At 41.0% G+C, this 21304-nt stretch overlaps 2 protein-coding genes across 6 annotated transcripts in view; one reads left to right on the forward strand and one right to left on the reverse strand.

Annotated features, from left to right (window-relative positions):
• Window positions 1-14835, reverse strand: part of IQCH (IQ motif containing H) — a 179091-nt gene extending 164256 nt beyond the window's left edge. For all 3 annotated transcript variants that reach the window (XR_011439700.1, XM_070269954.1, XM_005603326.4), the window contains exons 1-3: window positions 14677-14835; window positions 7516-7638; window positions 5917-6011 (exon numbers count right to left, since the gene is read on the reverse strand). Coding sequence is in view for 2 of the 3 variants with exons in the window: in XM_070269954.1 (XP_070126055.1) it covers window positions 5917-6011; window positions 7516-7638; window positions 14677-14811 (353 nt within the window). In the remaining variant the exon portion in view is untranslated. The remainder of the gene's footprint in view (window positions 1-5916; window positions 6012-7515; window positions 7639-14676) is intronic.
• An 11-nt stretch (window positions 14836-14846) lies between these two features.
• AAGAB (alpha and gamma adaptin binding protein) overlaps window positions 14847-21304 on the forward strand; it is a 47844-nt gene continuing 41386 nt past the window's right edge. The window contains exon 1 of one of the 3 annotated variants that reach the window (XM_001496758.6): window positions 14847-15070. In XM_001496758.6, coding sequence (XP_001496808.1) covers window positions 14998-15070 — 73 coding nt within the window. In that variant the 5' untranslated portion in view covers window positions 14847-14997. Of the gene's footprint in view, window positions 15256-21304 lie in introns of all 3 variants that reach the window. The other 2 variants (XM_070270095.1, XM_070270086.1) reach the window with 2 other exon arrangements.

The raw sequence follows: 21304 nt of genomic DNA on the forward strand, positions 1-21304 counted from the left end.
TTGCTATTAGAAATAACACTGAAATGAACAAACTTATACAGAAATTCATGAATCTCTCTCCTTATTTCCTAGGATAAATTCTTAGTGGTGCCACTGCTAAATTAAAAAATAATAATTTAAAAAATCTTCTCACATGTGTTGAAAAATTGCCTTTAAGAACTTTGTGCCAATTCACACCTCTACCAGTAGAAGGATGCCCATTCTGCCGCCCCTCACCAGCACTGAACATTAGGGTGGTTTAAATGATCTGTTTTGCTAATTTATAAAGAAAAAATACTAATACATCGTTTAATTTGCATTTCTTTGGCTTACCAGTGAGATTAACATTTTTCCCATTTTTACTGGTTATTTGCGTTTCTATCTCTGTGAGCAGCTTGTTGATGTCCTTTTTCCTACATCAAGGTTTTTCTTTTTTTTTTTTTTTTTTTTGAGATTTTATTTTTTCCTTTTTCTCCCCAAAGCCCCCCGGTACATAGTTGTGTATTCTTCGTTGTGGGTCCTTCTAGTTGTGGCATGTGGGACGCTGCCTCAGCGTGGTCTGATGAGCAGTGCCATGTCCGCGCCCAGGATTCGAACTAAGGAAACACTGGGCCGCCTGCAGCGGAGCGCGCAAACTTAACCACTCGGCCACGGGGCCAGCCCCTAGGTTTTTCTTTTTTAATGGCGAGAGCTCTTTGTACTCAAGAACATTAGGAAGTTTTGTGACATATCTGTTGCAAATATTTTTCCAGTTGGTATTATCTTTTTTTGATGCTTTTTAAAAATTTATTTTTTGTTTTCAAAAATTTCAAACCCACAGAAAACCTGAAAGAACAGTGGGCATCTGAATACTTTTCACCTAGACGACCAAGTGCTAACCTCTTGTTACCCGTGCTTCATCTCTCTCTATGACTAGAATGCAGTCATGTTCTACATAAGTGGGATGTGCGTACAACTCAGAATAGATTGGCTCCAAGGTGCTTCAACAACTGAGTGAAAATGTACCTTCCAATCTACTCTTGCCAGTTCACAGAATCCTCTTCTTTCCCTCTCACTGTGTCTCACCGTTATTTATTTGCTTTGTTCTTGTTTTTTCCCCCTCAAACATCATCACAACCGAATATACAATGAAGATTTCTGTGCAGTTCTGATGGTGCTGGTGCAGGTGGTCCTCACCCTGCCCGTGTCAGTAAGCGAAGCGTGGTCGTTAAGAACAGCGTGAGCACATAGCACAAGCAGAGAGGTCAGTGAAAGTCAGCGACGATAAGAGCAAGAACCACACTCGGATGCAGAAGAAGAATCCTTGCCAAAGGGGGATAGTAGGGAAACTTATTTCGAAAACAATGCCAAAGCATTTTGAGCTCTTTGGAGAAAACATGGCACTTCTGGTATTGTCCTTATCGTTGTTTTCTGAATGACTGCTAGGAACATCTCGCATTTGCTGGCGTCCATTATCATTACTTTGTGTACCTACTGGTTTTTGTCTCTACTGGACAAAATTACCAGATTGTCCCTTGAGCAACACTTGCTCAAGAGGAAAACCATCTTTTGTGAAAATTAGGCTTCCTGGTTTTCAGACAGCTGTGGAAAGGAGAAGAGGGTTAGATTGCAGACATTTGACTGGACTTGAATCTGAGCGTCACCATTGACAACCTGTGCGACCTGAGACCAGTGTGAGCCTCATGTTGCACCTCTTTAAAAGGAAAGGGTCAGGGGGGCCTGCCCAGTGGCGCAGCGGTTAAGTTCGCACGTTCTGCTACTCGGTGGCCCGGGGTTCACTGGTTTGGATCCCGGGTGTGGACATGGCACTGCTTGGCAAAAGCCATGCTGTGGTAGGCGTCACATGTGTAAAGTAGAGGAAGATGGGCACGGATGTTAGCTCAGGGCCAGTCTTCCTCAGCAAAAAGAGGAGGATTGGCAGTAGTTAGCTCAGGGCTAATATTCCTCAAAAACATAAAAAAATTAAAAAAAAAAAAGGAAAGGGTCAAAATCCACTTCATACGTTAAAAAAACAGCCATTTGCAAACTGAAAATAGTGACAATGATGGTGAAATGATGATAATGAGGATGATGATATGTATATCTGTTCTAAATAGTTTTTAAAGGTGTATGCAGGATAGCAGTCATTTGGAATGAATATCCCGATTTCCTGGGTTTCCATGGATAGAATGAAGCCTCGTGTATCTGAATAATGATGATTCTCAGTTACTCATAGGAACTGTGCTCTGCTGTCGAATGAGCAACAGAGATGTGTAGTCCTGTTATATGCCACCTCTCTCACAAAGAGTTGCTGTCCTCGAGTTTTGGCCTCTGATACCCCCTCTAACTTACAGTTTAGGCAGATGTTGGCAGTCCTACCAGCCTGACTGCCAGGTCCCATTCCCGGCTCAATCCTAGCACAAAAGGCTTGCTCCAACCCTTCGTAGAATGGGGTAGCAGAACCTCCAGGACCAGGCTCTTGATCGTATAGAGGCAGGCCCTGTATGTGGCCAAAGAATGTTGATTCCAGGGAGTCCTGCTTGTCCCAGGGATTCCAAGCACAAATTATCTTGGTATTAGGAATATCAAGTCTGTTTGCTAAAATGCAGATTCCAGGACCCTATCTGGGAACCAGTGAAAGAGGATTCCAGTGAAAGAAGATTGCAAATCAAAACTAAGAACCATCACTCTAGCCCTGTGGTCTCTCAAATAGGGTGCACACATCTCAGATGAAACATAAGACAATGCCATTGGTGGTGTGAAGAGAATAGACAAACTTCTATTCACATAAAATAAGAAATATATAAAATAAGAAATTACTTTATCCTACTATTTGATATTCAGCTTGTCATTGGATCCCTCATGTAGTCAGGTCACCTGCAGTTCTGGAGGCCTCCTGACAGTGGAAGCTCCAAACCACAAAGGCATGAAGAGTGGGGCCAGCCCTGGCACATCTGCTTTCAGGGCGTGAGAATGCCCTGCAGTTTACTCATGCAGCGATCATGGACTATATGATCTGGTTTTAACTAAACGAAGCCTGAAAAAACGGACAGTTGTCTTCAAAAGATGCCTGCAAAAAGCGCGCTGTATTTGGAAGATAATGATAACAACATCGGTGAAAAACAAGAAAATGGCAAAACGGACGCTTTTAGTATGAGCTTTTCTTCAGCCACATTAGAAAGTAGAAATGATGATAACCCAATTGAACTATAAAAAGTCAGCCTCCAAAATCCCCCCAAACTTAAAAATTATCCAGAAGACTAACTGAAATATGGACTTGCATTTAACCAGCACCAACGCTGAATCTCAGCTAGGTGTAGAGTGTGTTTTGGGATATTAGCTACAGCCAGTATGAAGCCATCAGGATGAACATGTTCAAGAAACCAGAACGTTATAATTAATCATCGTTTTTAGCAAGAGAAATTAGTTTGGTGCTGTTAATAAAGTAAAAAAAAAAAATGTTTTAAAATGTTTATTTCATTATTTAAAAATTTCTATGTTGGTGTATTTTATAATGTATTCACTCTATATAATAATAAGTAAGTAACTTATAAATAAATAAATTATACACATATTATGGGTGCATGCCCAAATTCTTTGACTGATGGCCACGTGGGATGAAAGGCCAGGTCCAGCTTCTGTCCCAACTTGAAACTTTCATGAAGCTAAGTCTCCCCTCTGACTTGCTCAACAATGCTGAGACCAAGCAAACTGTTCCTCAGTGAGTGATGCCATTGGTAACGAAAAAACACCTTCTCCCTTGGGTATGAAGGACTTTGTCATGGAACCTCAGAAGAAAAACGCAATGAATCGGCCAATCCTGCTCCCCTCAGGCAGGGGAGAACCTGAAGGAATTCTGGGTTCTGCAACCTGCTCTGCATATAATCTCCCAGCAGGCCACAGCAGAAGCTGAGTCTATCCGTGAGTCTCTTGGGACACCCCTGCAAGTGCAGAACCAGGTGTGACTATCTACCTGGGAGCATGTCAGTCACAGGCGACAGCCCCTGATCTCCCGGGTCTCCTGTTTTCCATTGCCGTCTACTGCTGCTGCTTCTCCTCTTCCCTGAGCCACTCCTTGTGACTCACACTTTGACTCCCAGCGCCTGCCTCAGGCCTGATTACTTTGAACACCCACTTTGGACTTTTCTCCAGTTTTTGACCTTGGCTCATCTCATTGCATTTTCAAATTTCATGCCACTCTAGCACCACACATCCACAGCTGTGACTGAGATGCTCCCCCAGGCTTGTGGGGCCCATACAAACTTTCCAGGCTTCCATCTTCCTGATAGAAGGGCTGCTGATTATATATTATATTGATTAGGAAAGCAAGGGTCCAAGGACCACTTCTAGGAGCCAGCTCCACGCCCTGATTAATATCTTCCTTCACTCTTCCAGACCCTAAGAAGGGGCAAGGACACTCCTTGGCAAGGGAGAAGAACTGCACAAGAAAAAGTCTCTGCCAGAAGCTTTCTGTTTGGTTCTCTACAGCTGCAATTGCTTCCTAGGTTCCTCTTTTCAGCTATTGTAACCCGCAAATCTACAGCCCAGATTCTCTGCTCCTTGTCAAGATAAGAGGACAAAGAGAAACCTGGAGACAGGACAGGAGAAGCTTCATTAGGGTTGGTGACATATAACAAAGGAAGAGCAATAGCATATATTGGAGTATATGAGGAAGCCATTTGGTTTCAAACTAATTTCCCCTGACCTTGTTTTTCCAAAAGGGCCTGATGTGGCCTGTTGAGTACACATTGTACATCTGCTTTAAACATTTATGATGTCCCAAAGACAAGAATGATGCCCTTAAAGATAGGGACGTAGCTTCCCCCGATATTGGCACTTCCTTAAGGATAAAGATCTCTTCCTAGAAACTAAGGACTAATTACCGACCTGCTGCGCTCACCTTGTAACCACTGACCCGCTGTGCTAGCAAAGCAATCTTGTGACTATTGTAAAAGGGATATTCCTGTCATATGTGATGTATGCTTTTTGTTCCAAGATGGTATCCTTGTTATTATTTTCCCTACAGATTCCTTGTTTTAAAAGATTGTGTATATTAACCTATTTGCAGGTCTTATTTTAATTCCCAAATGTAAAAATCAAAGACATAAATGACTAAAACCTAGACAGACCAGGGAAGGGCTGTCTCTACCAGGGGATGACGGATGCCTGTGGCTCTACATCAGGTGGGGGAAAGGAGGCAGGTACGATTTTTATCCAAGGCCCTGCTCCCCATACTGAGTGCCGGACTTGGCTATGCCAGTACGTTTCCATGTTTCCTCGTGCACTGTTTCTGAAACTTGACCTCACTGTCCGATATTATTCACTTATGCTTGGTGTATACTTACAATGCAAATAGGGCCACAGGATTTTTAAGCTTAGTACAAAACCTTAATCTACGTACGCTCAAATTCAGGAAGCCTATATGTGAGAAGGTCCAAAGCGAGGCAAAGTCATTTCTCTTTAACTCAATTCTACTTTTGATAAATCATCTCTTAGGAATGTATTACATAAGGAGGATTTCAGGCAAGTTTTATTATTTTTGTTTTGTTTACCCTGGATACCAAAATCATCTTTACAATAAAGCACATATGACATACTAAAAATTGTATAGAAAGTACCACATGAATAGTGTAAAAATTGATTTACATTAAAATATTTCCTTTAGGAGTTGAATTTTGGATACCTTTCACTAAAAAAAAAAAGAGTAACACCAAAACTAGGACCTGGAAATAATTATCATGGTTTCAAGCGTTAGAACTCAATAAAAGTAACCCAGAATAAACTTTATTAAAGTCCAAATGCTGCCATTAACTTCGTATGCAAAACCTCTACTGAAATTAGTAGAATGGATATGAACAAAGCCAAGAAAATTTTGTTTTTACAGTAATCTCACCTGAGCAAGAAAAGTTATTTTTTTATTGTACTTATTTTGGACCCCGAAATGGCTATTTTACTTACCATTTGGAAGTGTGAGGAGAAAATACGCTATCATCGTTAACAGGAATCGTTAACACGTGTTGGTTTACAACATTTAAATACTTCTCAATGTGAATCTGTTACAGAAAAGTTCAAGTTTAGGCCATTATAGTGGACTTAAGATACTCAGCTAATTTACTCCAGTTCATTAGGTTAACACTCTGAATAGTGTAATTAAGGCAAAAGACAACATGCTATGTGGTTATCACATGCCTAAGGTATCATTAGGCATCTCAAGGCCAAATTACTTTAACTATCCCAAAAAGCATAATAAACAACTGAGACTCAAAGCTTGAGTGACCTGTAGACCTTGTCACAAATGAAACTATGCACAATAGTCAGTAAATTGCTTAGCCAGGTAAATTTCTAGGCAATTCAGACATGGAGTAATGTCTTTCTCTTATGAGCACTTCAAGCAAGCATCCATCTGAGGAAAGAATTTGGCCTTTAGGTAACAGATTATTTAAAATGGCCAACCCAAAGACTCCAGCTGGGCCCAGCCCGCTCACCATCAGGTAATATAGGACAATGATGTGCTAGTCTCATGAGGCTACAAAATACACCAGCTCCCTCACTGCCTCCGGAGCTGAGCAATGAAGTGATAACATGGTAGAGTGAAAGTCTGAAGCAAGAGCAGAGACACTGACAGTTAGAGATCTAGAAGATGGAGCTGGACTTTATTTGACCCATGTACTAAGACATCCTTGTTTTATAAATGAATATTATCCTGGTCTGAAGATTGGATTCTCCCCTGCCCTTAGATCCATCTATAATGATGAAGTCCCTATCTGCTTTTTCCCTCTGTTCCAATATGAGTATATTTCTTTAGTTTTACCCACTGTGTTACAATATCACAAAAATGACTAATCTCAAGGATCCAGCCCCGTGGCTGAGTGGTGAAGTTCCCGTGCTCTGCTTTGGTGGCCCAGGGTTTGCCAGTTCGGATCCTGGGCAGGGATCTAGCACAGCTCATCAGGCCGTGCTGAGGTGGCATCTCACACAGCACAACTAGAAGGGTGTACAACTAGAATATACACCTGTGTCTGGGGGGCTTTGAGGAGAAAAAAAAAAAAGAGGAAGATTGGCAATAAATGTTAGTTTAGGGCCAATCTTCCTCATTAAAAAACCCATGAGCTCTGAAGCAAGAAAAAAAAATGACAAATCTCAAAATATTTAAGCTATTTGGGAAAAGTCCTCTTATTTTTTAGAATCCAGTGAATTTGATGGAAACTCTCTGCAATGGATTGGTATGAATTCTTTTTGGTCAGGCATATTGTTGGACTAATAGTGATTATTTTTTAAATTCAAAATTCTTTTTATCAAACCACATTTTAGGGTTATCACTGCATAATCTTAGATTATCAGTATTTTAAATTCTTTGTGGATTGTTTCAGGATGTAAACCAATCAATCAGTTAATAATCATCATTATCACGAAATAAAAGGAAAGGAATGAGAGGTGAATCTAAGTCCACCTCTGTCACAGGATTATACAGCGTCCTGTGAGAACCGCAATTCTTTTCTTCTGGAAGAATCTTTGTCTTCTTCCCATCTCTTATTTAATATCTAAATCTCTGCTTACTTTTAACCCCACTTCAGTCCTTTTGATTGCTGTTTCAAGATTCCGAATGTCTAAAGTCTCTCCTTTTTCCTCAAGTGGGAAGTTTGTTAATTTCTCCTTTAACTGATAAAGGTCTTCATGGACCTATAAGGATAAAAAATATAAAATATTGAAAAAATACGTACATAGTCCACCTGCAACAGTTATTTTAAAGGTTTGCAATTTTCTTGAATTGCTAGAGATAATAAAGTTGAATTTTATGGTATTCATTGAAAAGGACAGTCTCTGTGGTTCTAAAATATGCTTTATTAGAATATTCCATTATTGTCTTTCAGAATTAAAGAAACTAAGCTTTCATACGACTTTCTATTTGTCCTTCCTCTTTTAGTAAGAGATCCAAGACAAAACTGTAACTCCACAATTGAGCTTTCTCAGAGGGTAAAGCAGTTGAGCCAGAGATGATAAGCAGTTTGTGCCAGATTCCAATTTCTACTAATTGGTTAAGAGGTGAGAAAACAGAAAACTTCCAGTAAAGAGAGGTTCTAATAGAAGCAGTGCCTTTAAAAAGAGAATTGTAAATATGTTGGCAGGGCCTGTTAGTTTTCCATTCTGGCTGGACCTTCCCCACTTACAGCTCTGAAGAAGCTCCATAGGTGTATGGCCTTGATTTTATTTTATATAGTCAGAAATGAAAATGATCCATAAAGAAAAAGCAACATATTATTACTGTAACATTTTCGTTCAGTGTGTATTACCCTTGGAAATGATGAACATCTCTCCGATGGCAAGCCCCCTCAGAATAAAATGGGCACTACGAAATTAGACAGCATAAGATTCTTTGCTTTCATATTAGAAACCAAACTTCTGCGGATAAATACAGATGGCACCAATTATTGTATGGGCTGCTGCCACAAGAAAAACATTTTGTTATGCAAAAGTATGAACCCAACACCTGTTTCAGCAATACTCACACCAATAACAATCTGCAGACTGGGTTGCTAAAGGCATTTTGAAACAGTTACCTTTTCTGTGTTGGTATAACTGGACCTACACCTTGATCCAGCCTATGTTATCGATTACCTCTCGAATGTTCCCACGGAGCCAAGGATTCAAAAGATCAGAATTTGCATCTTTTCACCAATGGGCATCACAGTCTTGGCAGACACACCTGGTCATTTGTACTCTGCACAAATTGTCGTGGAAAGCCTTCAGGGCTCATAGATTGAAATCTGAACACACCTACTGTTTGCTTGTAGGCACTGAGGATGAAGATGTTCTTCTCTCGATTGTTTTGTCCAAATTACTGTTGCAAGCTGATTGACCATCTATTGTCTAAAGACATTTGGAAAGTACAAAGAAGCAGTTCAAGGGCAAGCCCCACTTCCAGGCCCACAATTTTTGGTTCATCCTTTGTATGTACTGAATTTCCCTCTCGGAGCGCTAGTATCTGCAGTATTTGCAGCTTCATGTATCATTCTGTAATTACACCTGTCAGCTGTGGGAGGGAGTGAACACTGCACCGGCTTACTTATCAGGGAACCAAAGGTCTGATTTCTTCATCTGGCTTGTGTGGACAATTATACTTCTTCATGGAGTCCTGAGATAATATGTAATTGGTCTGGTACATAGTTAAGATGTCCATGTGCACCATCCATATTTTCTCTAGTTTCTTCACCAAGGGATAACAAAAGAATTACTCTACTTCATAGAATTGTTTAATGAAAATGAGGCAATGCATGTGAAAATGAATGAATATAGGCTTTGGAGCCAGACAGATATGAACTAGAGTTCTGTTTCCTCCTTTACTAAACTGATCTTGGCAGATTTACTTAGCTTTTTAGAACTTCACTGTTTTTATCTGTAAAATGGGGATAAATAGCTACCTCTCAGAATACTGGCAAGAACAAAATGAATTAAAGTATGTAAAGTGCTTTGTACAGGACCAGCCACACAGGAGGCCACAGAACAAAATTCTCCTCTCCTGAATTGTAAAATCTAGTGAGACTCCTTGCACATAACTGGCACTTAGTAAATGTCCATTGATTTGAATTGCTCTCCTAATCTTTCTCAAGAGCTTTTTACCTTTCTTACCATATACTTTTTTCTCGCCTTTAACAACCACACATCTGTTTGTATAATTGCAATAGAGGCAAGTATTGTAGGAAATGTGTCACCAGACTTGAGTAGGAAAAGAGATTAAGTTCTAAATCTCTGTTCTTTCTTTCTTTCTCCTATTTTACGTGTCACCCGTCATCTCATCATCTCCGTGATCATCAAATGCATCACTTTCCATACACTTCCTACTTGGAGGGAGATTATTATTTTGACAATTTGGGGACAGGGCTGCTTAATAGAAGCCCTTGAAAGATTTAATGTCAAAGATTTGCTCTAGAATTTAAAAGAGCCATGCAATTGGGCTCCATATTGTCAAAAGCAGTCTTGTAATCCCATTTGATTCGTCTCTTCTAAAGATGGAGGTTGGCCAAGTCATTCTCATCACTTTCCCATTCATTGTTATGTTGTATGCTCCTGGCAAACCAGACAGAGGGATTGATAAAAAAGACAGTGAAATATCAAGCTGTCAATTAGCTCCGATATTTACAAGGTTGGTGTTAACATTACAACTGTTGGGTTTTTGAAATATGATTTCCAAAACTAATTAAAAAGCTAATTTTGATTGCAAGACTAGGTAATCCTTGCTTTGCACAAACGTATGTTTAATTGTTGGGTCAAGCAAGCATTTATAAAGATGTGTTAAAAAGGCAGGACGTTATTATTAATAAAGCACAAAAACAAAGCTTCTAAGAGCTGCTAATGAATGAAAGCACCCAGGAAACAGCCCAGAGTCAACACCAAACTTCTTCAAGATTGTTTCACAAACATGCCGTAACCCGTTAATGATCGACCCACTGGATTTATCACCGTGGGCAAGTCACTTTACAGCTTTGTACCTTAGCTTCTTCTTCTGCAGATGGGGCTAAAAGTAACACCTGCTTAGTAAAGTTGTTGTTCGGACTTGAGATAATCTAAAGCTCTCAGCACAGCGTCTGGCTCTCACTAAAAATTGGCTACCATTTTAATTACAATGATGATTGTTACCACTATAGTAAAACCCCACTATTCTGATTAGTTGAGGAAAGATCCCGCTAAAATTGCAAAAAGTCTGAATTATAGACTTGAAAGTGAAAGTAGTAGTTAACGAAACGCTGCCTAGTAGAACTCCACGTGGAGACGATAATCATATTTCCTGAACCAAAACTAAAAACATGGACCTTGATACATGATCTGACGATGGGATGGAATATTAACAGTGAGAACTACCCTGAAAAATCCAAACATATAAGGCACGTTTTCACAGTAAGTCAAAGAGTTTATAATTTAGAGCACTGACCTTTTTTTACTTATTTTCTCTTAAGTATTTTAGACATTTTATCAAAATACTACCTTCATTATTAACTTGTACCATCTATTATATTTTCTAAATAATAGTGTTATTCCAGTTCCATTCATTTTTGCACATAGCATACATTATTGGAGACTGAATTAATGAGTAGATCATTATCCAGAGACCCAGGATCTATGTCCCAATCCTGTGCCAGGTAAAATGGGACATCCAAAAGATCAGCTTCCATCAGGGAAACAAGGCGTAGCTTTTTTGCCAAATAGCAACACCCGTAAAGTTCTAGTCGAGAATGGAGTAATCCTGGTTAAAAAGGCAGGTGAAAATCAATTTTTCCTTTTCTTCCAGTAGCTTAGAGTAAAAAGCAGGATAACTTTGAAAAGACAAAGGAATGTACATAAAACTAAGTAATATTAAAGAGGAAGCGACTAGATCTACCAATAACTAACATCTATTGAGTAGTTTTTTCAAATAAATATTATAATGAAAGATTTAAAAACCTCAAAATTAATGCAAAGCTTTATGATGAATACAATGTCAAAATTTAAATAAAAACAGGATCTCTGTAAATAAAGAGTGGATTCCTCCTGGCTTCCCTCTCTCTGTTAATGGCACCTTCATCCCAGCCTTGGTGCCTGGGGCAGCACCAGCTTCCCCTGGGAATGTTTTAGTAATTCACATTTTCAGGCCCCACCCTAGACCTAAGTTGAGTATTATACTTTATGTGTTACCCTATATTTTAATCCTTAGAAGCCTTCTAAGAGGGAGTTTATACTATTATCTTCATTTTATACTTGAGGAAATCTGAGGTTTAAAGTGGTTAAGTAACCTGTGCAAGGTAACACAGCTGGTTAATCTAGGCAGTCTGAATCCAGAGCCTTCGAGCCTAGCCACTAACCAGTGCATGCATAATATCTACAAATATACTAATGTAAATTTATAAATATACAAAACTAAAGGTTGGGGAAAATTCAATGGAAAAGGCAGGATTCAAAAAAGACTTTCTTTTTCTACCATGATTGATGGAGGGTTTGAGAAGATTGCTTACGTTTTCTATGTATATGGGTCTACCCGCAATGCTCATCTTTGGTTGGTTTCCTTTCCATAGCATGAAATAATAATTGTACTTATGTGATAGCTCTGTTGTAAGGATTCAATGAGCTAAAATATACACAGCACTTAGAATCGTGCATGATACCTGGTAAACACCATGTTAGCTTTGATTCTTTTTCTTTGAAATCATATTACAGCTCCTATTTTACAATATGATCTCAAGCAGTAGCTCTCAGACTTGAGTGTGCATCAGAGTTATCCGAAAGGTTTGTAAAAAAGGTCGCTCGTGCCCACCTCCAGAGCTTCTGATTTAGTAGGTCTGGAGTGGGGTCTGCAAATCTGCATTTCTCACAAGTTCCCAGCTGGTGCTGAGGATGCTGGTCCTAGGACCACGCTTGAGAACTAATCATCTTAAGAGTTGCTTCAGGTATCTGATTGAGACCCAGACCTCACGTACTCTATTAGGGTGAAACAAGTGGAGATTTGAAGTACCTCTGCTTTTCTGGCAAATATATATAATATATAAATTGACAGAAACAATTCGATTGCCTAGGCTAACAGCAAAGGAAGTCCACTTTACAGTAAAGAGAAATGATGTAGCTTTGGGGAAATTGGGCCAATTTAGAATCAGAGTTGGATCGAATCCCAGCTATGTATCCTCCAGAAGAAAAAACTGAGGCCCAGAGAGGTGAAGTGATGAGCCAGTGAGCCACTGGAAGAGTGTCATTGCCAGGGTCAGACCTCAGGATTCTGACTCCCAGCCAAGCGTTCTCTCCACTAGAGGTACTGCTTATTGGCAGCCTGTTTGCAGGAAGCAGATCACAGCCCCAGGTAGAAGTGAAATCTGTTGGCATGTCTGAGAGTGGTGCTGTGTGCTCACGAACACTCGGGACTCAGAAGGAGAGTAGTCGAGTCTCCACATTTCCTTGTTATAGACAGTCTACATGGTACCAGGGAGGGTTTTACACCGTATCCAGAGACCAGCCTCGATAATCAGGTTAACAGGTAAGCTCTCTTTCTCTACACAGCCCTCCACCCGCAAGTAGGGTGCTGATCAGCATGGATGTGACTATTCTTAGCTCTTCCCAAAGAAGGGTCTGGGCTTTGCCCTTGGACACTGGGGGAGGTGATCTCTAGGCCCCGAGTGTCCTGCCTGATAGGAGTGGCTTTGCTTGAGGGCTTTGGCCACCAGACAGTCTAACAATGTGATTTGTGATGGGGGCTTTGAGCCATGCTCCCATCAGTTCCAACCTCTAGAGGAACTAGAGACTGTAAATGCATTAGTCTGAGTTGCTCTAGCAAATCAGCCAGTGTGAGGTGGTCGGGGCCCCCAAATTTGTAGACAGTTGGTCTGAAGTGAGGATGGCTCTGGCGACCCCTGAACTTGCACCTGGTGTCACAGTGAGGGCAGTCTTATAGAGACTTCCCTCAGACTTTGCAGTTTGGCTAAACTCATTCTAGGGAGATGGAGAAAGAGGATAATAAAAGGTGAGGTAAGATGATCTGGGTATGACTCATGATAGGGAAGTCTATGAAATTGGTGAGGGTAGGGGTTTGTATTTTGGAAAAGGTGAATTTAAAGAAGTCTCTCCCAGATGGGAGACAACAGACCAAAATCAGGAAGAAAAATTAGACCCATTGCAGATCTGAGTGAAAGTCCTAATAGAGTGACCTTAGGCAAATCACTTCAAGCCTTAATCAAATAGAGCTAAATACAAAAGTTAAAAGGGATGATATGTGGAAATGTTTTAAAACTACCATATGTAAATGTGAAAAAACAACAAAATGCTTTTCCCATTTTGGAAAAATCTGAGTGTAACTGTCACAAACTGAGTTGTACTGGGGAAGTAAAGACTTTCTTGATATTTCCCCTCCTCAGATTAGAAAATGTTATTTCCCAGAGTTTTTAAATTTGTCACATTTTCATATTGAAAACTTTAACTTGATTTGCAATCCATTATCTTTAATATATTGTTCTGTGTGTGTTCCCAAGCAACGGACTTTTATCTTGTTTATTTTTATTGGGATATAATTGACATATAACAGTTTCAGGTGTACAACACAATGATTCGCTATTTGTATATATTGTTAAATGCTCATCACAATAAGTCTAGTTAACATTCATCACCACACATAGTTACAATTTTTTTTTCTTGCGATGAGAACTTTTAAGATCTACTCTGTTTGCAACTTTCAAATATACAATACAGTATTATTAACTATAGTCACCATGCTGTACATTACATCCCCAGGACTCATTTATTTGCAAGGAACTTTTAGATCCCCAAAATTTGGGTGCTTAAGAAAATCAGTTCACACGTTTCAATTTCTCCCCAAATTTATCACCTCCCCAGTGTGGCTGATTTGTATCGCCCCCACATCATGGATTCAAATTTTTCAGAACATAACATTTTTAACATGGTGCCTCAGTGTAAGATGGATTTTTCCGAAGTAAAGGTTCCGGCGTGACGTGTATGGTTTTCGAGTTATAACAGAGGCAGAATGGTCGTGCTTCTGGAGCGCAACCTCCAGTGTAAGGCACAGGAGGCGGCTAGTGGACCAGATCTGGGTTGGCATATTTGGGAGTTCTCTGAGGGGTGGTGCCGCTCGCGTGATCTAGGCCTTCTGGGGGCACCGCTCCAAATGGGTGGGCGCAAGTAGATCTGCGCTGCCGCAGCTCGCTCAGAAGGGTCTTAGCTGGGCAGGGCTGGGAAAGACCCATTTCCCACCTGGATTAAGATGGTTCCAATGGGGTCGCAGTTCTCAGCCTCTTGCGCCATGGCTAGGACCCGGGAGGGATGCCTCCCAGCGGAGGACGCAGTCCCCAGGCGCGGAAACCGCCCGCGGAGGGTGCTCGTCCCCATGGCAACACCAAGCGCAGCCTGGCCTGTTCTAAGCCGGGAGCGGAAGAGGGGGCGAGGGAGGAGTCAGGGCAGCCGCGCCGTTCCGAGAACGCGCCCGTCCTGGCGTGTCTCCCCCGCGCGCCGGCCGCCGTGGTGCAGCCCAAGGCGGAAGCGGCTCCCGGACGGAACCGGCTCGCGAGCGGGGCTATGGCTGCAGGCGTCCCCTGCGCGCTCGTCACCAGCTGCTCCTCCTCCTTCACCGGGGACAGGCTGGTCCAGCGTGAGTACGGAGGCTCCTGGGCCACCTCCCGGACCCGCGGGCCTGGGCGGGCGACAGCCTCAGCACCACGGCCTCCCTCTGGCTCCTTGTCCCTGCCGTGGGCCTTGGGCTGTCCCTCCGCTCGGCAGGGGCCTGTGGCTCCTCGGGTGCCCCTCAGACTCGGTCGGGGTGCCCAGTCCCCCCAGGTGTCTACCCCTAGTTCTTCCCTTCTTTGCTTTTCTTCCTGCCCGCCCCACTGTTGCGTTTCTTCCAGCTTTTTCTGTAAAGTGGTGCTAATGCCCGCCCGCCCAGCCCGTGGGCTGTTGCGGGAATTCTTGGAGGTGAACCGAAAGGCGCTCTGGAAATGGTCGCGAGTTACGCGAGTGTAAGGTGCAGGAATTGTGGGTTTTGTTGCTATCCCTGTTCTTGAGGTTCTGGCTCCCCCTTGATGTATATAAGGCTGTTGGCTTGTCCCCTCCGCTGTAGTTGTTCGCTGCCTTGCCTTCCTCCTAGGACGAAGGCCCTCCGCCAGCATTAGTTTTTGGGTAAGACTGGGCCTACTCCCTTTGCCTCTGGACCTTCATAGTGGCTGTCAAACTAAGTAACTGAAAAGAAACCGTAGGCGAGGAGACCAGTGTAGAGAGCACGGGGCTGGCTCATAGCTCAGCTCTTCCACTGAAGGACTCAGTGAGGTTGATTATAACGCAGGACTCTTGTTTTCAGTGTGTGGCTTCAGGTCGGAGCGGCGACTCTCCGCTGCAAGAGAGTGAGCACACTTAACCTCTGCCCTTCAGTTTTCTTATCTGTAAAATGATGACAGTTTTCACAGGATCACGGTGCTTAACCCAGAGGCTGGCACATAGTAAACCTTCGATAAATGATAGATGTTATTGTTAAAGGACATTCTCTCACCCTCAGTTTCCTGATCCTTAAAATGGGGCGTATCAACCTGTCTCACAGACTGTTTGAAAGACAGGTGATGTGATATTTCCGAAAGCACTTTGTAAACTGGAAAGCATCATATAGCTATAATTTTTTTTCTGTAGCTGTCAAATGACAAAATTAGACAGGATGTCTCTCCAGCACAAATATTCTGTAACTTAGTTATCATTTGTGATCACTTAAAAATTTCCTTGGGAGGGTAAAAGTGTATAGCACTTACTAAATGGTAACTAACTGCTCTAATTCTGCCATTTCTTCTAAGCTGTGCTCTTTCCCATTTATTTCCTTGCTTTTCTTTTTTAAAAATTGTCTCATTGTAAAAGTAGTACATACTCATTAAATAAGATTTAGCATATGAACACGAGAAAATGTCAGCCATGGTCTCGTTACCCAAACACAATTACTGTTGACTTTTCTGTGCATTTCCTTCCAGTCTTTTTTCCAATGCATGGATTTAACAAAATTGTAATTACATTTCATATGTAATTTTTCATTTTTTTGCTGAGGAAGATTTGCCCTGAGCTAATACCCATGCCACTCTTCCTCTTTTTTTTCAGCGTGTTGGCCTCCAGCACAGCATGGCTGCTAACAAAGTGGTATAAGTCGGTGCCCAGGAACCAAACCCAGGCCAGCAACTCAGAGCATGCTGAACTTAACCACTAGGCCACCATGGCTGGCCCTCACATGTAATTTTTATCCTGATATATATATATTTTAAGGAAGATTAGGCCTGAGCTAACATCTGCTGCCAATCCTCCTCTTTTTCCTGAGGAAGACTGGCCCTGAGCTAATATCTGTGCCCATCTTCCTCTACTTTATATGTGGGACGCCTACCACAGCATGGCTGTCTGAGTGGTGCCATGTCCACACCTGGGATCGGAACTAGCGAACCCCAGGCTGCCAAAGTGGAATGTGTGCACTTAACCGCTGTGCCACCAGGCCAGCCCCATATCCTGATACTTTATGTATAATTTTTTACATTTTATATCTAATATATATTATATTTTTAATTAAAATTTTAAATACAAAAATATATGTTATATATTGCTAATATATTTAATATAATATGTAATTTATATACATATATAAAATGTGTTTTAATATTTTATATTTTCATATATAATTTTGACCCTGATATTTTTCAATAAACATTACATCGTACATTACATCTAGTGAATGTCTCAGAGTTTGCACAAGATTCTTGGTGTAGTTAACTTGCCAAAAGAATTACATGCATTTGGATTTGCATTACTGATATATCAAAGTCCTCTCAAAGCCAATATCAGAAATATTTATGAAGTATTCTGATGGCTGTGGTCGTCTGTCACGTGCTGTAAGGTTCAGAAATGGTGGACGCTGCCTTGAAGGAGCTGACCGCCTCTAGTTGGCGAATAGTAACACTGTACTTCTTTAAAGTACCTTAGCATCATTGGGGGTAAAATTATTTCTGTAAAATAAGGCACTTTATTGCTATATGTGAAATGCCTCTTAGATAACTCAAAAGTCAACTTGCAGTTAAAATTAGATGACCTTTCCTTTGTGATTCCATTAATGTTACGAAGTGAAAAATAAAACAAGAGCGGTTGGTGAAGAGATTACTTGAGTAGAAAAGTGAACTATAAAAGAGGGCTTTAGAATTCTTCCCAGGTAATGAGGAGGGTGATGGTGGATAGCGTTAGTATGCGGTGTTTGCTGAGCGTTATTCTGTTTTCCCGTAATGAAGGGTTGAATTAAATCGATCATGAATTGAGTCTAATTTGGCCTAAGAGATGGAGACTACCATAATGAATGACTCGTCAAACGTTCTGTGATATCAGGCCGTCGTGTGATTTAGGATTGAATCTGACCTACATTTGGGGGAAGGTTTGGTTTCATTCCATGTGTCAGGAAGAGGAAGCTTTAGGGTTCTCCAGTTTCTCTTTCCTTCGGCATCCGATCTGTTTCACTGCTTTTAACTCACAGTGGGAAACATTTCATAACGAAATAACCAAGTTTGTTACAAATGTACATGAAATAAAAATCAGTAAGTCTCTACATAGATAAAGTGTGTGATAGACTTTGTGAGAAACGTTTTTCCATTTTTGTCACTCAGAGGCCCTCTTTCAGTGTTTTGGGTGGATATCTGACGTCAGATAAGGGGCGTTACAGACCCACAGTGCAGGCTTTTAAAGGGAAGTGAAGGCTGGGACGCCTGAGGGACTCGTGCAAGGCTGTGTGCAGTGTGAGAGCAAGTATGCTGACTCCAAGGCCAGACTTCTCTCTGCCTCATATATGTTATATGAACATTTCACTTTTACTCTGGAAGAGTGTGTTCTGATAGTAAGCACAGAGCTGGTCTGGCAGTTACTGTAGCAAAATGATGACTAAGGTACTGTTCCTGCCCTCAAGAGGGAGTACTGAAACTGTGCGCTCCACCTTTGAAAATATTAAAATGTGGATGCCTAAGTTTTAACCTCTTCCTCTACTTTCCCAGAAGGAGCTTTAGGTAGAAGAGTTGCTGGAGACTTGTTTGGTTGTAAAGTGTGTAATGCCACCTCGGCAGCTCTAAGCCATTCAGGTTCTACGTGTGCACATTTGGAGCCCAATTCTTTCTTTTAGTGAAATGTGGGAATTTGGAGATCGTATAATCATAAGCATTTATATGTGTGTCAGTACTCTTCCCAAACATGTTTTCACGTCATTTGATTTGGTTCTTGTATCCCTGTGAACTCCTGAAGTTAGGTTCTCTCCATTTTATGAAGGAAGAAACTGTGGCTTGGAAATACGAGGTGACTTGCCCCCAGTGGTCAGGGAGTAAGTGCGGGGGCGTCTGTTCACATTCAAGATTTGTGTGCCCGGAATGTGTGAATGAAATGTGTTGGAATTCCTTAGCAAGCAGAACTATTTAAATGGAAGGTGGTGGCATTGGTGTAAGATTAACCCTAAAAGGTTTTAAAATATACTCGCATTTCCATCTAGGATGGTTGAAGTCTTAATTCTGAGGGAAGAAAAAAGAAAAATCCTTGCCAAGAGGCCCTGTGTTTAAAGAGAGGATTACGCATGCCTGATAGCCTTTAACAATGTTTGGATTTTTATTTTCTCTATTGAGTGAACTCGAAGTAGAGACGTTGTATATTAGTAACTCCTACTATGTAGGGTTAATGCTAAAAATAAAAGGTTGTTCCAGATCATCTCGAACGTCTCTTCTAGACGTAAAATTCTGTTGTTATCGTGTGACTTGTTTTTATGTCAGATTATGTAATGCTTCTTAACTCTGGCATTCTTAATTTTTTGTGTGTGTGTTTAAACTTTGAAAACTGAAGAGTCAAGCCCCATTTTAAAGTTGCAGTAGACACTCCACCTGCAGAGAAATTGATGTTTTTGTTTGAAATTCAGGTGCATTTGCCTACAGAAGCAATCCCCATGTGCTCAGATTTCTACAACTGCAGAAGCAGGTGCCTCTGTTATGCGATGGGTGAGCTAAGCTTTGGGGAATTTCACGGGCAAAGCCAGCCATCATTTATGACTTTGCTTCTTTGGGAAACATTCATTCTTCTGTAAGACTGAGAGTTTGTTTCTAGATCTGTCAGACTCCTATGTTTACAAAAGGATCTTCAAGTAATTTCCCAAGGAGAACATTCTCATTTCAAAGGTAGGGGCTGTTGTACAGCATGGCTGAAATTGTTTAGCAACAGAATAGGGGTAAGAGCTTGGGTTGCCTTCTAATTTGTGTTTTTCTGTAGCTGCTTTCTGTAGCTGAGGTATTCTGAGTGGAGCCTTTTGGTTTACTCTGGGAATAAGTAATCATTTTTGCGTAAGCAAAGTTGCTTATTTTGTTGTGGTAGGACTCAGCCTTTGGTTGGAATGTATACTCCCAAGTCTTTATTTTCTTCAAAAGAAGAAAGATCGGACCGCAGGAGCTGCCACAAGGGCCTAGAGTTGTCATCACAGAGTGTGATTCAGTAGGCGGTCAGCCTGAAGCAGTGATTTCAGCCGATAATGGGCGTGGGAGAACTTTGATTTATTTTTAGCTATCATACTTAATATATTTTTAAAACTTCAATTAACATTAAAAGAAGGCTTAAGATTTTTATCTTTATTAAAAGAAGGATGTTAAGTCATCAGTCTAAGGAAGAGGGAAAGGTTAAATACAAATTCATATTCTCTCCAGACCCAAAGGGACTTTGAAACGCGTCTGTGTTATCTTCCATTGTGGGCACACAAGTGCGTACGTGTGCGTGCGTGCACGAAATTAAAGCTCAGAGAAGTTTTGATTTTCTAAGATTGTTCAGCTCATAAAAGTTGGGGGGGGCAAGATTCAATTTTAGTTCTTTTTTATATGTGAAACGTGATGAACCTCTTGGCAACCAGAACTGCGTGTGTTCAAGGTGGAGGTAGGGATAGGAGAAATTTCAGAAGATTTTACTAAAATGACTAGGGATAAGGATACGCAAAAATGATGACTTACTCCCAGAGTAAACCAAAAGGCTCCACTCAGACTATCTCAAGCAGCTACAGAAAAACACAAATTAGAGGAAGACCCAAGCTCTCATCCCTATTCTGCTCGTAATAAATAAGTTTACACTTTTTCTTTCATGGTAATTGGAGCCTTACTAGATGAACTATAAGTTAAATAATAAATGAAAATACCTCTGTTGATGCCCAATTTGTTTCCTTACTTGTAGAGTAGAGAATTTGACTCTTTGTGTGAAGTTTTAGACTAATCCCTTAGATATTTTCGATGCTGAGATGATTATAATGTATTTGTCTTCCTAATAAGTGGCATTCCAATAAATGGGGGTGGATAGTAGGAGAAGAAACACCAGTGGGAAAAGTATTAGACACTCAGCCCATGTTGCACAAACCATTCATGATACAGAGAGTGTTGTATCGTCCTGGAGATTCTGAGCGAATCTAGACTCAGACCTCTATTTCAGGGCCATGTTACTGCTTGTTTTTGTGTAGCAAAAGGTAGAAACATCTAGAAAGTATGCAGTGGTCATTTGGTTTAAACAACTTGCAGCCTTTTGCCCTGTATAATTCCTCAACAAATAATGACACTCTATAAATAATGAAATCTGATATAAAACCATTTTTTTGAAAAGGTTAAAGTATGAAAATTGTTTTAAATACGTCTGGCAAGAATGATAATCTGAATACGACATTGTATTTGTGTTGGAGCTGGTGCACACAGATACCACAAACACATCTCTAATAGTTACTTATCCGGGAAGCGAGATTGACGGAGGTTAAGACAAAGAGGGCAGTTGTGAAACTCTTTAAGTGCCTTTATGGTGTTTTAAGTTCAGTAACAAATAACCTATTTAGGGTTTA

Source organism: Equus caballus, chromosome 1, assembly GCF_041296265.1.
Source record: "Equus caballus isolate H_3958 breed thoroughbred chromosome 1, TB-T2T, whole genome shotgun sequence".
NCBI lineage: Eukaryota > Metazoa > Chordata > Mammalia > Perissodactyla > Equidae > Equus > Equus caballus.